We start from the raw sequence: 15,271 nt of genomic DNA on the forward strand, positions 1-15,271 counted from the left end.
TGTTTCGGCTTCAATTCACCTCTTTAGCTAGAGAAGTGTGATGACAAAAATTCTGTCGATGACTACTCTAGGACAGGGTGGAGAAGGAAAAATCTCTAACGAGAAATTCCAAATTGTAGAATTTGATACATCTCCACAAATGCTATTGCTTTGTCTTTTGACTTTGCTTTGCAAATAAAGTAAACATTAATTTAATTACTAATGAATTGTTAAATGTTTTTATGACAAGTTTATTCTAGATATTTTGCACTCGTGTAATTTCTCCTCGCCCCTCAATTTTTCGCCTCCGAATTTTGAGAAAAAAAAAGGGGAAAATTATGAGATTACGGTATATAATATGGTGTGTGTGTGTGTGTGTGTGTGTGTGTGTGTGTGTGTGTGTGTGTGTGTGTGTGTGTGTGTGTGTGTGTGTGTGTGTGTGTGTGTGTGCACCAACACATACAAGTTTCTTTCTTTCAAATCAGTTTGTTTCGGTGTATATAAATATTTATTTATTTATTTAATGCAACAAGCACTTGACTCATTTCATTATGCTTACAAATGAAGAAGACAAAAAAACTTCTGCAACAAAAATATCAAAATAAACAGAACAGTAAAATCAGAGGTTCTGTGCTTGAGTTGCCTTGCTTCCCAGTATCTCTTCCACATTGACTTCTTGGTGCAAATTCGGAGATGGATGGAATCCATAGCAGATGGTTGGTTGCAGAGTCTACAATTCGGACTATCCACTATACCATTGGTATTCAATCTATGGTACGCGTACCCCTAGAGGTTGTCTCATGGGTTATGCATCCCACTGACTATGTAGTGAAAATGCTGACATATTTATTTAATTATAAGTTTACTTGTCGATAATTATTGCATTATTTTAGACTTTCCTTTGCAATATCAACTCTCGTTTTTTCTTGCTTGAATAACATTTTATGTAAATCATTACTATTATTATTGCATCAATAACTGCTGTATAATAATAATAATAATAATAATAATAATAATAATAATAATAATAATAATAATAATAATAATAATAATAATAATCCGTGGCGCAACAGCCCATGAAGGGCCCAGACCTACCAGCCGGCTGCTGGCCTCACGTTCACATGCCGAAGCAGAGGTGGACGATCATCCAACCAGAATGAAGGTATGGTGTGGTTAGCACAATGATTCCCCCAGCCGTTATAGCTGGCATTCGCAACTGGATTTTGCTACCTATCGTAGCTCCCCAAGTGCATCACGATGCTGGGTGGGCACCGGTCCCATACACTGGTCGAAATTTCATGAGAAAATTTCTTCCCCCGTGAGGACTCGAACCAGCACGCATTCTGTAACGCGAGTCCTAGGCAGGATGCCCTAGACCACGACGCCATGGCAAGGGACAACAACAACAACAACAACAATAATAATAATAATAATAATAATAATAATAATTTATTTTTAGTACAACATCAATCATAGTCTTTTGTTAATTCTTATATAACTACAGTGCAATTTGGGGGTATGCTAGCAAAAAAGATTGAATACCACTGTACTATACCAACACAGTGAAGGTGTTTTTGGCCAGGCAGTCGTGGCCTATACAGAGCCAAAACACAGCTACAGCCAGCCTCCTTTCGTGGCCAATTTAGTAGATGAGACATTTCTGTGTTCCACATACTTTTCTGTTATTTCAGAGTTAGGTTTTCTGCATGTTTCGTTTTATAGGCTTGATGAATGATATGTAATGCAGTATGGAAGAGACAGGATTTTGTAGTGTTTACAGAATTTGAGTGCCTCTTTTAGCAAATGAATCGGCATTTTCATTACCTATGATGCTGCAGTGAGATGGAATACATTGAAAAGCGACAGTTTTATTGTGTTCATAGATATGTTTTAACATTATTCTACATTCCGTTATGCCCTTTGTGGTGACAGTTTTGAAGATATTTGAATACCCCCAGGAATAAGGGTATATGTCTCAAAGTTTTCCTATGTACTTATACCCTTATTCTGGGGGGGGGGGGAGTATTCATTTGTTATAGACTGTACTCCTGCTTTAAAATCAGAAAGGTTAACAACATTCTTAAATTCTGGAATTCTACATGCTAATTTGTTAAGGACAATAAGTACTTATGGCTCGAATTTCAGCATAAAAAATAGACTGAATATAATCAAGTGATGGATAAATAGTGAGAGAAAGGTTTACAGTGGAGACTGCTCCTACAAACATTGCTGCCAATTTTAGACTCATCTGTATATATGTGTAGCCAATGAATGAAAGGAAATCGTGTGTTTATTGTTTTGAAAGCATTGAGTTTTAGTGTAGCTGCATCTGTTTCAACCTTCTTACGGACTTCTATGAGATCGGTATAGGTCTGGATAGAGATCATCATCAATGGGTTTTGCAGTGATATGATCTGTTCAGTTTCCATGTAATGCCAAATTTAATCTTTTCCTTGACAGCAAATTGGATTACACCTTTCTGTGTTCTAAGTCACCTGCTTTCGTTTTCATATGAGGGTTGATCCCTATGCTGTAGCCCTGACCCACTTATAGTTGAAAAAAAAATTAACCTTACCTCATTTTTCCACATATTCCGTAGTAGAGTGATGCACTTCTCCCAGCGAAGTTCCAACATTTTCACAGCTTTCTGGAAGAAGGGCTGTCCAACCTCTGCAAACCACTGGTTTACGGACTACATGACTTCAATATTGGATGAAAATTTCTTCCTGTGCAGATGTTCTTTGAGTTTTGGAAATAGCCTGAACTCACAGGGCCAGATCTGTTGAATAGGGTCAATTCAAATCCTGCTGTTGAAATTGCAGCCATTGTAACTAAAAACTTGTGACTTGAGCATTGTCTTGGTGGAAAAGAACCTTTCGCCTCAACTTGCCACAATGTTTCTCCTTGACAGCATCCTGCAATTTTGCAATTAAATTTGCATAATAAAGGCCTGTCATTGTGACTCCTTTCTGCAAATAGTCTGTCAAAATAACACCTTGGGCATCCCAAAAAACAGAAACCAAAACCTTGCCTGCTGAGGCTGCACCTTAAACTTTTTAGGAGTCAGTGAACCCTTATGATTCCACTTCATACTATGAATTTTGGTTTCAGGGTCATGGTGTTGAACCCATGTCTCATCCACAGTCACATATCGTTCAATAATTTTTTTGCTCTAAAATTAGTTAATGTCGTTCACAGAACACTGCTCTTTGTCGTTTTTGCATTGGCATCAACATTTCAGGCACCCACCTTGCACCTATTTTTTTCATGTGCAATTAGTGTACCGGTATCAAAATATTGTGCACGCTATGGTATGAGAAGCCTCTTTCCTCCCTATATCCCTGATGGTGTCTCGTCAATCTTGCAGCACTAAATCATGCACTTTATTTTGATGTTTTCTTGTGTTATGACAGTTCTCAAAAAGCCACCACCATGTTCATTTTCACACGATGTTTTCCCACATTTAAACATACCATAAGATACAGTACATTCTCAAAGGTACCTGTCATATCTTGGTGAATTTGAGATGGAGACATTCCATTCTCTTTACTCTTTACTCGAAAGGCTACATTTCTCTACTGATGAAGCACCTTCAGCCACTCGAACACCTGCTATGAGTCAATGCGAACATGTACAGACTTGCAACTTGGCATGTAGCCATAACACATTTCAGTCACTTGTGTGCCACAAAATAGAAATTTTAGTTCAACTAGAAATAGGTCAGGGCTACAGCATAGGGATCAACTCTCGTATTCTGAACAAAACGTGTTGTTGGATAATAATAATAATAATAATAATAATAATAATAATAATAATAATAATAATAATAATAATAATAATAATAGTCTTTCACAAACTTTCACAGCAGATTCCAATATTTCGGATTCAATTACTGTACTCTGTTTATTGTTAGGAAGAGCATAGCGTCAATGAAGACAAATTTCGTTTGCTTGTAGGCAGGAACTGCTGAAGTCTCGTTTGGATGCTATGTGGTTGTCTAATTGCAACTTAAAGCAGCCCAGGAAACTGACTTCACAGCATATTGTTGAGCAGTGTTGGTACCACAGACCCTGTGTAAATTAAGCAAACATGGGTAAAGCTAAAACACTGGATTAAGAAAACTTTTTGTTTGAATTGAACAGAATAACAAGAACAAAAACATCACAAATGCTCAAAATGTCAATGCATGCCTGATGTGCTTAATTTGTTCTATAATGTTTGGCATGATTCACATAACCTCTCACGGTAAGCCTTTAGGAAAGGAGTGTTGTACACAAGGTGCTTCAGATGACACTGAATAATTTGAAGGCATGGCATAGGTCCCCTCTCCAAATCAGTATTCTCCGATTTCACACTATGCACACGAGGGCGAGAACATGACCATAGTTTTACTATTCATTCCACCAGGAAGCATGAAACTTTACTTTATTTAAATTGACATGTATTTATGTAAAATCATTTCATTACACGGAATCAGTCTGGAATAATTCTGTTGTTGTATTTTCATGTAGCCAATTCACTGTAACATAAAATTCAAACTTAGAATAATTACGGATAGTTATGATAGAACCCATTCTTAATATTCTATTTCAAGAAGTGAAGAATTCACAAAATTAACGTGTAATGACAGTTACAAATTTAAATATACCTGACCTTTGGAAGTTAAAATGTATTAATTTAAATGATAAATTATTTTATTTTATGTATTGACATGATCAATTTTTATATATTCAAAAGAATTCTGAAGTTCATAGACGAGGCTGTTGACAATCCTGGTTTAAGCAGGAGAATTTTAAATACCGGTACTGAGGTTATTTTGTTTAATGAAATTACATGAGATCATATTTTATTGTGCAGGTAGTAATTTGGTACGGTACCGTACATTATCCAGTCTTAAATATCTTTTCACTTATCCAACTATGGATTACTGGTACTACTTAGAATCTTTTGAAGTTATATACTGGTAATGAAAATGCACCTAAGGTGAAAAAGTGACAGCAAATATAGTTTTACGTAATAGTTTCCTTTTAAACTAGTCATAAAGCTTTAATCACACACGCACGCACGCACACACACACAGATATATTTCGAAATCATAACATTATACTCTCATCTAGTCATGGAGCATAACATTTTTAATTAATTTATCAATGCAATTTATATATGTATTTTTTTTAAATAGTGTAATGACATATTTTATTGTGAACTTGTGCAATAAGCTTGATCTCAAATCAGTATTTGAGGTGGAATAAACTGATGAAAACTGGTGGTAATTCACCATTGTACTCGTCACCACCACCAAAAGAACTTGTTACAATGGAGTTTCGATTATTGTCGTATCACAGGGCTGGGCACCAAGAACGGATTCTACTCTCTCATGGGGAGCCATATGACTTCTCTTTAATCTCTTCTTCTCCGCTGAACACCACACAGCATTGATGCTGTGATAGATGAATATTAAGTGTCCCATTTAGAGTTTGGATTTGCTCTCGGTACCCAGCCCTGTCATATCTACTAATCTTCTTTCGCCATTTAAAACTATTAATCAATGAATTATAATAAAAATTCTACTATAGTGTGTTCGGAATTTTAGAAAATGCCATTAGGTACATAAGCATCTTCTTACCAGACATCCCTCTATATTGTAATATAACTAAAGAAAGTTATTTATGCATTTTCTAACGTATGTAAAATAACAGAAGTAAATTTAAATACTGTAACTAAACACTGCTCCAAAAATAAATGCTTTAGCTATATTGCTTATAAATAGACTTATCCTATTAGTTTATTTGTATTTCCAATAATTGAATAAAAAGACTAGATTTACAAGAAGTTTCTCTTATTTTATACATGTTAGAAAATACGTAAATGATTTATTAAATTTACATTACAAAAAGGGGGATGTTTGCTAAGTATCCAATGGCATTTCCTAAACTCCAAGCTCTATAATAGTCGTTTCTACCAGATCAAGTACTGGTACCTTACATTTCTCCTAAATTACTAACATTTACCTACACAATCTTTAATATCTAGTCACGTACCTGAGTGTCTTGTTTCCTAGGTCTACTATCCTTGTTACATAGGCATCTTAACAATAAGTTAGGTACCGGTATTAATTTTCATTGTTATAGCCGACAAAATATAGTGACCCATTGAAACATACAATTTGATTTTCACTGAATTTTGCAATATGTACAGTATAATATGCTTTTCTGTTAAAATCCTATAAGAAATGTAACGGATTTAATCATTTTATTAAATTAAAATGACAGTATAAAAGGATGACATTTCTTGTAATATACTATCTATAATTTTCTTCAAAGTTATGACCTAAAAGAATGATATCCATATGTGGTCAGTAGGTTAGATTTTATTTTTAGAATAATTTTCGCTCCTGGTATAATATTAGTTTAAATAATTTGATTATTGTCATTCAATAACCGCCACAGTTTTATTAAACGAATTGACGACGATAATAGCAGTTTCACTGCATTTTTACTGGTCAATGTTACAGTCAGCAATGTCAACATCATTGTTAAACATGACTTCAGCATACATAACAGAGTATGAGAAATTCTCTAGGGTCTAATATTGTGTCATTTTTAACAGACTGTCGATATTATTCGTAAAGAATTCACTAGATACATCTGAGATAATGTATATAGAAAGTACTTGAACATACTTTTATTAATGAGTATTTTCGAAGTTATTCCATAAAATTTTATACCGGTACTTTTAAAAGCTGAAAGACTCGCCATGTAATGGAATCATATCTATTTTTCTGTATCACTTTAAAAGCTGTTTAAAATAAACGGTAAATTAGACATGTTTTTACAACTTTGATGTTACTATGACATTTTTTGGGAATAGCATGGAAGGGAGGATGGAGTTCAAGAAATACAAGCCATCATGTTATTATTATCCATTTTAAAAAAGAACTGCTTTATTATGGCAGAGCACACTTCAAGCGTTCCCATATTCGAATTGTTGATATTTTTACAAAAGGGTTGCTCCACACTACCAAACTGATTATTTTTAAAACATGTTTCAAATGTTTAGTAAAAGTTAAAAACAAAATTAGAGAATAATGATAGTTATGCATGGGATGAGATCATTTCGACACTTCAGAATTTCATATTGAAGAAAAACCAAGTTAAATGTACAGAATGTACACTGGACAACACAGAACAGACATACAGATCAGTCTGCCATTCTGTTTATATACGAAAAAGGGAAACTTTTTTTACATTGAAATTATTTACCTATTACGTATTCATTCATTCATACTTTAGTTAGATAAAATATAAAATGCTTGCTATCCATGTACAGTTACACAATCCATCAGTAAGTACTTAAATTCTCTGTTTTACTGTGTATCAAATTGATTGTTATTTAAGTTCAATTTTACATGTCTGTCTGCAAAAGAAAATATCATCTGTGCCATAAAAAGATTAATGTAGGTATCAAGGATTGCAAACAGTGCCTAGCTTGCGAAAATATTTGCCAGACAGATAACTCACGCACTTTTGAGAGGATTCTTATGTACGTACTAACATCTTCATGTGACTCATCTGGTTTGCTTAAAAATAGCGATTGTTATATTAATTACCTAATCAATCAATCAATCAATCAATCAATCAATCAATCAATCAATCAAATACTCAGAACACTGGATTTTCTCCATTTGTTTTCTAATATGCCAGTAAACGTCTGTGATATTAACAATAATTTACCTGAAATGTTGATAGTGATTAGTAAGAAAGAAAATCCTTTCCTTATTAACTTAACGAAATTGCATTGCAATTATTTAACTATTCACAGTTATATAAACTACAATAAAGAGTAGCTACCAGTAATTATTTTTGTTAATATTTTAAAGCTAGGATGCTCAACTTTATAATTACGGTATATATATACAGAGAGTTCAATTTAAAAGAAGACCCACTATAAACTCTCAGTTTCAATGTTCACTATGTTCCTACTACCTTATAGAGCACTCCAATATCTATGGCTACTCTGGATGGCAGCAGAGATTTCATTTTCAGCTCTTTCAAGATGTGTGGACTGATTGTTTTTGTACACAATTTGTTTTGAGTATTCCCAATAGAAGTAATCTGGACTGTTAAAATCTGGAGGCTATAGTTCTGTAGACATGATTCTGTCGACAAAAAATATCCTCAGCATCATCATTGTTGCACCTGCTGTATGACAGATCGCACTGTCTTGCTGTATCAAGCAATCACGTTCATCCCCTACCAGTAAGACTATGAACTGCTCGATATCTTGATAGGCCTCAGTATTCAAGATCGTTACAGAGAACAGGGGCCTGATTATTTGTCGTCTTGATATGGCACACCATACACAAATTTTCAGAGGATGCAGAGGAGACTTGATTGCATGGTTAAATTACACTCACAATAGTCAGAGACATACAATACGACAGTGTTCAACTGCAAGCTCCCCGCTATATTAAGGTGACCATATTCCTCAGAGTCGAAGCTGGGACCAAATGCATAACTATCGCAAGAACCCCCTATCAGTAATTTTGCCGAGCAAGTACGAAAATTACTGTAAACGTGGCCATAACAACTTTTTGCTTACAAGAACATCAACTTAGATGCCATGAAAAGGCGAATAATCTTATGATTATGAAACTGATCCAACAATGTTACCGTATATTATATTATTAAATACAGGAGTGGCATATCTAACGTGCTAGGAATTTTAATAATGATTCCCTTTTTGTAATTGGGTTTACTTGATGAAATGCGAGAAACATTGTTACGTCATGAAATGGTACGTCACTCATGACACAAATCCTTTCTTACCCACGACTTAACCTAACGCTAATGCCTTAATTCTGCCTATACTCATAACTTTTCAGTAGTGTTGAAAGTTAAACAATTACATTTACAATCTCAGATCATTGATCATTTCATTTGACTTGGAAAACCAGAACATACAAGCATTCCAGCCAAACCTGGCAGGGACAAAGGGACATGACTCTAAAAACCGGAACTGTTCCAGCCAAATCGGGATGTCTGGTCACCTTAGCTATATTTACTAAATAAATGAGTGTTGATTTGTTACTAATTATGACATATACATATGACCTAGGAATTATATTACAACTTGAATAAAATATATACACATGGTTATGTTATGTTATGTACTGTTCAATGTGTAATCCTCTTCTAAATTGAACGCATTGTATTATTTAGCCAATTAAAAATGCCAAACAAAGAACTAAGCATATTTTTATAAATATATATTTATGGAATAATACAGTGCTAATAATTTACAATTTTCAGGTTTTATTGCTTATCCTCATGAACTTAAGGTGAAATAGAATTGTACTATTTCTGGTGATACTTTAATTATAAAGTTCTTCAGAATAAATCGCGAATATGACATTGATTTGTGTGAGGTTTAAAGTTAGAAGTGAGTGACGATGATGTTAGATTTGAAAATTTAATTGCCTTGTTCCTCTAACAGTTTTTCAAGCTGTTTTTACTATGTTTTTCCACATGACTGAGCTGCATTTCTGCTCCCCTTGTGTGATCCAGTGTACTTGTAGTTCTGTTCACAGTTTTTTTCTGACACGAAAATAATTGCAAGTAGCAGGGATTAGAAATGTAATATATTTAAATTTTAGTTTAGTTCATATTGATCATATAAAAGTGTTCGTTAATGACTTACCAGTTAAAAATATTTATGCCTCAAGATGAATCAGAAAGAGAGTATTAAAAAGATACTCAATTTCCATTATTGAAAATATTTATTTAAACAATGCCCCATATTATTCCTGACTTGTAATATTAGAAACTGGTTAAATACAAATTTTCTTACATGTTACTGAATAACAATACTGTCAAGTATTTTAACAGGATGAACTCTAACAGACTGTCCTCATTTAATTTGTAAAATGCAAGACACGTTATTTTAGTAAAATCATTTCCACATATCAACAATTAAGTTAGGATTTAAATTTGTCCCATTCATATTCACTCCATTTAAGGTTTTCAAAGTTTAGAGTACCTATATAGAAAGTGTCAATATTGTCTCTAACTATTAAATGAGTGAAGTGAATTTTAAATCCATGTTGAATCTTTCTGAGTAGGCTCTGAGGATGGTGTGAAGAAGCACCGAAACAGCTGTAAGCCGCACATGCTTACAAAATTAACACGAGTAAGATCGCCATTTAATCAATTATTTGAATTTTAAAGATGATATACAATGATTATGGTTATCCAATGATATTACTTCAGAAAAAGCTTTGATATTTGAAATGTATTTGTTACTTTTCCAGCATTGTTCATAATTACAGAATGTCTGTGTAACAAATACCTTTAAATTTAATAAAGTTAATTTATCTGTAGCAAATTTTCCATTTATTTGTTCACAAGTCACTCCTAATTATGTTCATTTGATGAGATCCATTTAATTTTTAACGTTATACTTTATGATGCTTTATCAACTGCGATAGTTTTATCTTATGCCTGAGAGAAATGAAGATGATAATGCCGCAAAATGAGTCCAGGGTCCAGCACCGAAAGTTACACAGCATTTGCTCTTAATAGATTTGAGGGAAAACCCAGGAGAAAACCTCAACCAGGCAACTTGTTCCAACCAGAACTCAAACCCAGGTTCGGCTTGTTTCACAGTCAGATGTGTTAACTGCTATACCACAGCAGTGGATCAAGTTCACTTAACTTAATGTTCACTTTATTACTTAGTAAGTATGATTTGCGGAATATTTTCATTATCATTTTAATTTCCATCAATGGAAACGTTCATGCTAGTTCCACCAAAGTTTTTGATTTTGAATGCAGGATAATAATGAAACTTATTTTTATTAAATACTTCTGTGAGTATTAAAATTAAAAATTAAAAAATGGAAAAAATTTGGTTTCAGAATTAAAAAAAAAAGATTATCAACAATACAAAATTATGACATTTTTATGATGAAAATGTATGCACTATACAAGCTGTAGCACAACAAAATTTCTATCACGTTTAACACGAATTTACACCACACGAGCAAATATTTTGAAAATTTGCAAAATCGAATAATCCATACCATACCTGTTATCATATATACCAATATAGCAATATATCGCTGAGCAAGTTCACCACTGTGGAGTAACGCTTAGCCTGCCTGACTGTGAAACGAGTGTGCCTGGGTTCAAATCCTGGTTGGGACAAGTTACCTGGTTGAGGTTTTTTCCAGGGTTTTCCTTCAACCCATTAAAAGCAAATGCTCGGTAACTTTCGGCGTTAGATCCCAGACTCATTTCACTGGCATTATCACCTTCATCTCATTTGGATACTAGATAACCACAGCAGTTGATAAAGCACCATAAAATAACCAATTAAAGAAAACCACTGAGCAATACAGCATTTTTAAGTTTCCGCCAAAATACAGCCACTGTTGTCTGCTAACAAGACTATGCTCAATAAACACTCGATGGAACTATCAATACACTACTCTCTATAAAAATAAGGTGAAACTTCGATCCCACTACGCACCACACATAGGAGGAAGAAAAAAATTACTTAAATCGTTAAAAATAACCTCAAAATTGCAGCACAACATTCTAGCAACACGATGTGATCACTATGAAGACTATAAACCCGTCCAATCTAACAGAAATACCTTAGTTCCAAACAAAGCCGGTGATTTTCTCCAACACTTTCACATGCAATGATCATGCAACAAAGTGGTATCACTACTATGCTGCACTAAGTGGGAAAACACTCCTTTCTTCGATCCAGGGTAAATCTATCTATGTACCTATCTACCAAAAAGCGTACATGCAAGACATACCAAAAGCCTAAACAAGTTAAACCTAATCTAACCTGTCACTGATCCTAGACCTTACAAAAGCCTGAACAAATCTAACCTGTTACTAATCCTGGTCCTTATGAAGACTAGCTTCTATCTACCAAAAATGTATAATTATGTGTCATTCCATGGTAAATGAAGTAACTTCAGACAGCAACAGCTTTGTCTATTATTTTTTGTTATATAGAATGGCACAATAAAGGAAGCAAAATAATACGATTATACGAGATCCCCACCATAATATGTAACAAGTATTCAGCAAAAAATATTTTTCCTTCAGGGAATAATTAATTAATTGTTTTAGTAATTGAAGTAACAAGAAATGGAAACCATTTCAATGGGACATTTATATCATAAATTCCCTGAATTAGTACACGAAGAGTGAAAAATTATGTTACTTAATTTGAATGCACTACTTATATGTATGTGCAATAAAGAAAATATATATTATATCTTATTTCCTTCTGTCCTCTGCAAAATAAAATTTAAATAACTGATGTGACTTACAAAGTACAGTAACTGACGTAACATTTTTGGAATTCATTTTTTTTTCATTGTTTAAAGTCTGTATAGTAATATACTTATGACTGGAAAATTCATGCCAGGGAGTAAGAGTATAAGACAAAACAGCTAGTTTTGAGGACAGAGGTTTCAAGTTTCCAAATCAGTGACAACATAAACTCGTGAGGATTTGAAGTATCGTAAATAAAATATCAAAATATTTTGTGAATCTGATTTATTTGCATTGCATCTTAATTATTTTTTTAATTTTGCTTATTGCTAAATGACTTGTATTGTGAGGACTCATAAGAATAAAATTTTTTGACTTATACTCGTAGTCCCTGGCACAGAAGTAATATCACATTAAAAACACTGAATCTACAGGATGTTTCATAATTGTAGGTACAAACCGTAGGGGTGAAACAGGACAATGAAACAAAGCAAGAATTCCTAATAAACATAGGTCCGCAAACCAGATTTTCCGAAATCTATAGGTATTTATTACACAGTATCTAGTCAGTAAAGGTGCTCTGGGGTAATGTAACATCCGATAGGCACTGGAGGAAGAAAGCATTTAATATATGCTCAATATGATCACCATTAATGACAAAGCAGGAATCAGCACATTTCTTCATTGACAATTGTACATGTTCAAATATCCGTGGCATGTCTCTGTGTTAACAACCATTGACAATGTGTTCCTGAGTTCGTTAACATTATCAACAGGTATGAAATTCAGAAAACATTTCAAACATCCACTTACAAAAAATTTAGAGGATTGAAGTTGGTGGCCATGGTGTTGGTAAGCCATAGCTGATACATCTGTTGTGAAAGCTTGTGCATAAGAACTTTACAAACGTTATAATGAAAGTGGGCTGGTGCTCCACTATGCATATACTACAGCAGCTGTCTTTCCCAAAAAGGCAAATCATCTAAAAAATGGAGGCACGCACGACCATTAAAGTCTGCTAGGTAAGAAATGAGATTGCAAATGTACGAGCTGTATTCAGTTGGTGACCACAGTAGTGACATCATATCTCGGAAACAGCTGCTTTCTGAACCTATGTTTATTAGGACTTGTTGCTTTGTTTCTTTGTCCTCTAGTCACCCCTAATTTGTATCTATAATTTTATGAAACATACTGTATGCAGGGTGAAAATGAAATAATACTGCAGATTTTCAGAGCGAATAGCTTGTATTGTATGCAACAAGAAAGTGTAATATCATATTGGTGGAAAGTTCATAGTTTTCTCAGGGGGGGGGGACGTTTTTCCAAATGTTTAACACCCTCTTATTCGGTAAATATTGTGAGTAGGATCGTGATTTTTATTCATACCGATAGAAAATCTAATAAAGAATTATTTATCCTTCTGGCATATTTCAATAGCATGGACAGTTTTCGTGTAAATTTAATTTAAAAATCACTCATTTCAAGCCACTGAAGGATAAGAACAGATTGCAACTTTGTAATCAGGGAGGGAGGTGGAAAATAGGGAGACAGACCTAAGTTCGTTGACCTCTTACATCAGTATTACGAGAAGAAAGAGCAGTGTTGCAGCAGTGATGTTGCAAGAATGCTGAAACTTCCAATTTAATTTTCTAATTAACCGTGCATTTAATCACAAAACATAATACAGGTTTTCTATTCATTTAAGAGTATGCTATCGTCCCTTTCAATCTACAGGGTTATTTCACTTCCATCCTGTATGCACTCTCTTGTTCAATGCTGTGATGCTTCAAACATCTTAATGAGGTCATCAGAAGAATATCAGCTTTCATACTTTTTCTTCCTCCTATTTCTTCTGACCAGCACTAACCTTTTGTACATTTATGAAGACATTTAACAAGAACTACTTCATTCTCTACATCTATGCCAATAACAATTCCTGGATAATGCATGTGCCGAAAGACAACCACAATATACTGTAGTCTCTTATTGACAAGTCTCTGACATTAGGTTTGGTATCTCTGTGTGTACATCTCACATTATTGTTTGCAGCAGCATTATTTTCCTTATCTGGATCTAGAAGAAGCTGCACTATTGAAAAATTTGTGTTTGTACTCTTGAATGAAATATCATTTGAATTGTTGTGGCATGTGTACTATTATACTGCCATACAAAATGTATCTTATATATCTGGGGCAGAAGAGGAAATGATACTAAATGATATGCTACTGGAGCTAAATGACAGCTGTGAGCAGTATGGAATGAAGATAAATGCAAATAAGACGAAGAGCATGGTCATAGGAAGAAAAATACAGAAGATAAACGTGCGAATTCTAAATGAGGCAGTAGAGCAAGTGGACAGCTTCAAATACTTGGGATGTACTATAAGAAGTAACATGAACTGCTGCCAGGAAGTCAAAAGAAGGATAGCAATGGCCAAGGAAACTTTTAATAGAAAAAGGAGCATTTTCTGCGGACCTCTGACAAAAGAACTAAGGAAGAAACTAGTAAAGTGTTTTGTATGGAGTGTGACATTGTATGGGGCAGAAACATGGACCTTACAACGAAGTGAAGAGAAGTGAATAGAAGCATTTGAAATGTGGATATGGAGAAGAATGGAACTATATTGGAAAGAGTGGGTGAAGAAAGAATGATGCTGAAATTGATCAGGAGGAGGAAAAGAAATTGGTTGGGTCACTGGCTGAGAAGAAACTGCCTACTAAAGGATGCACTGGAAGGAATGGTGAATGGGAGAAGAGTTCGGGGTAGAAGAAGATATCAGATGATAGACAACATTAAGATATATGGATCATATGAGGAAACAAAGAGGATGGCAGAAAATAGGAAAGATTGGAGAATGCTGGGTTTGCAGTGAGAGACCTGCCCTTGGGCAGAACACTAAATGAATGAATGAATATATCTGGGAAATAAAAGAATGGTTTGACAGAATGCCATGTTTCATCTAACTTATGATGATTACTTAGCCTATCAACAGATGA

At 34.2% G+C, this 15,271-nt stretch overlaps 1 protein-coding gene across 1 annotated transcript in view; it reads right to left on the reverse strand.

The window, feature by feature from the left end:
- Positions 1-604: 604 nt before the first annotated feature.
- Task6 (TWIK-related acid-sensitive K[+] channel 6) overlaps positions 605-15,271 on the reverse strand; it is a 167,897-nt gene continuing 153,230 nt past the window's right edge. The window contains exon 4 of the mRNA XM_069828604.1: positions 605-4,049. Coding sequence (XP_069684705.1) covers positions 3,906-4,049 — 144 coding nt within the window. The 3' untranslated portion in view covers positions 605-3,905. The remainder of the gene's footprint in view (positions 4,050-15,271) is intronic.

Source organism: Periplaneta americana, chromosome 6, assembly GCF_040183065.1.
Source record: "Periplaneta americana isolate PAMFEO1 chromosome 6, P.americana_PAMFEO1_priV1, whole genome shotgun sequence".
Classification (NCBI taxonomy): domain Eukaryota; kingdom Metazoa; phylum Arthropoda; class Insecta; order Blattodea; family Blattidae; genus Periplaneta; species Periplaneta americana.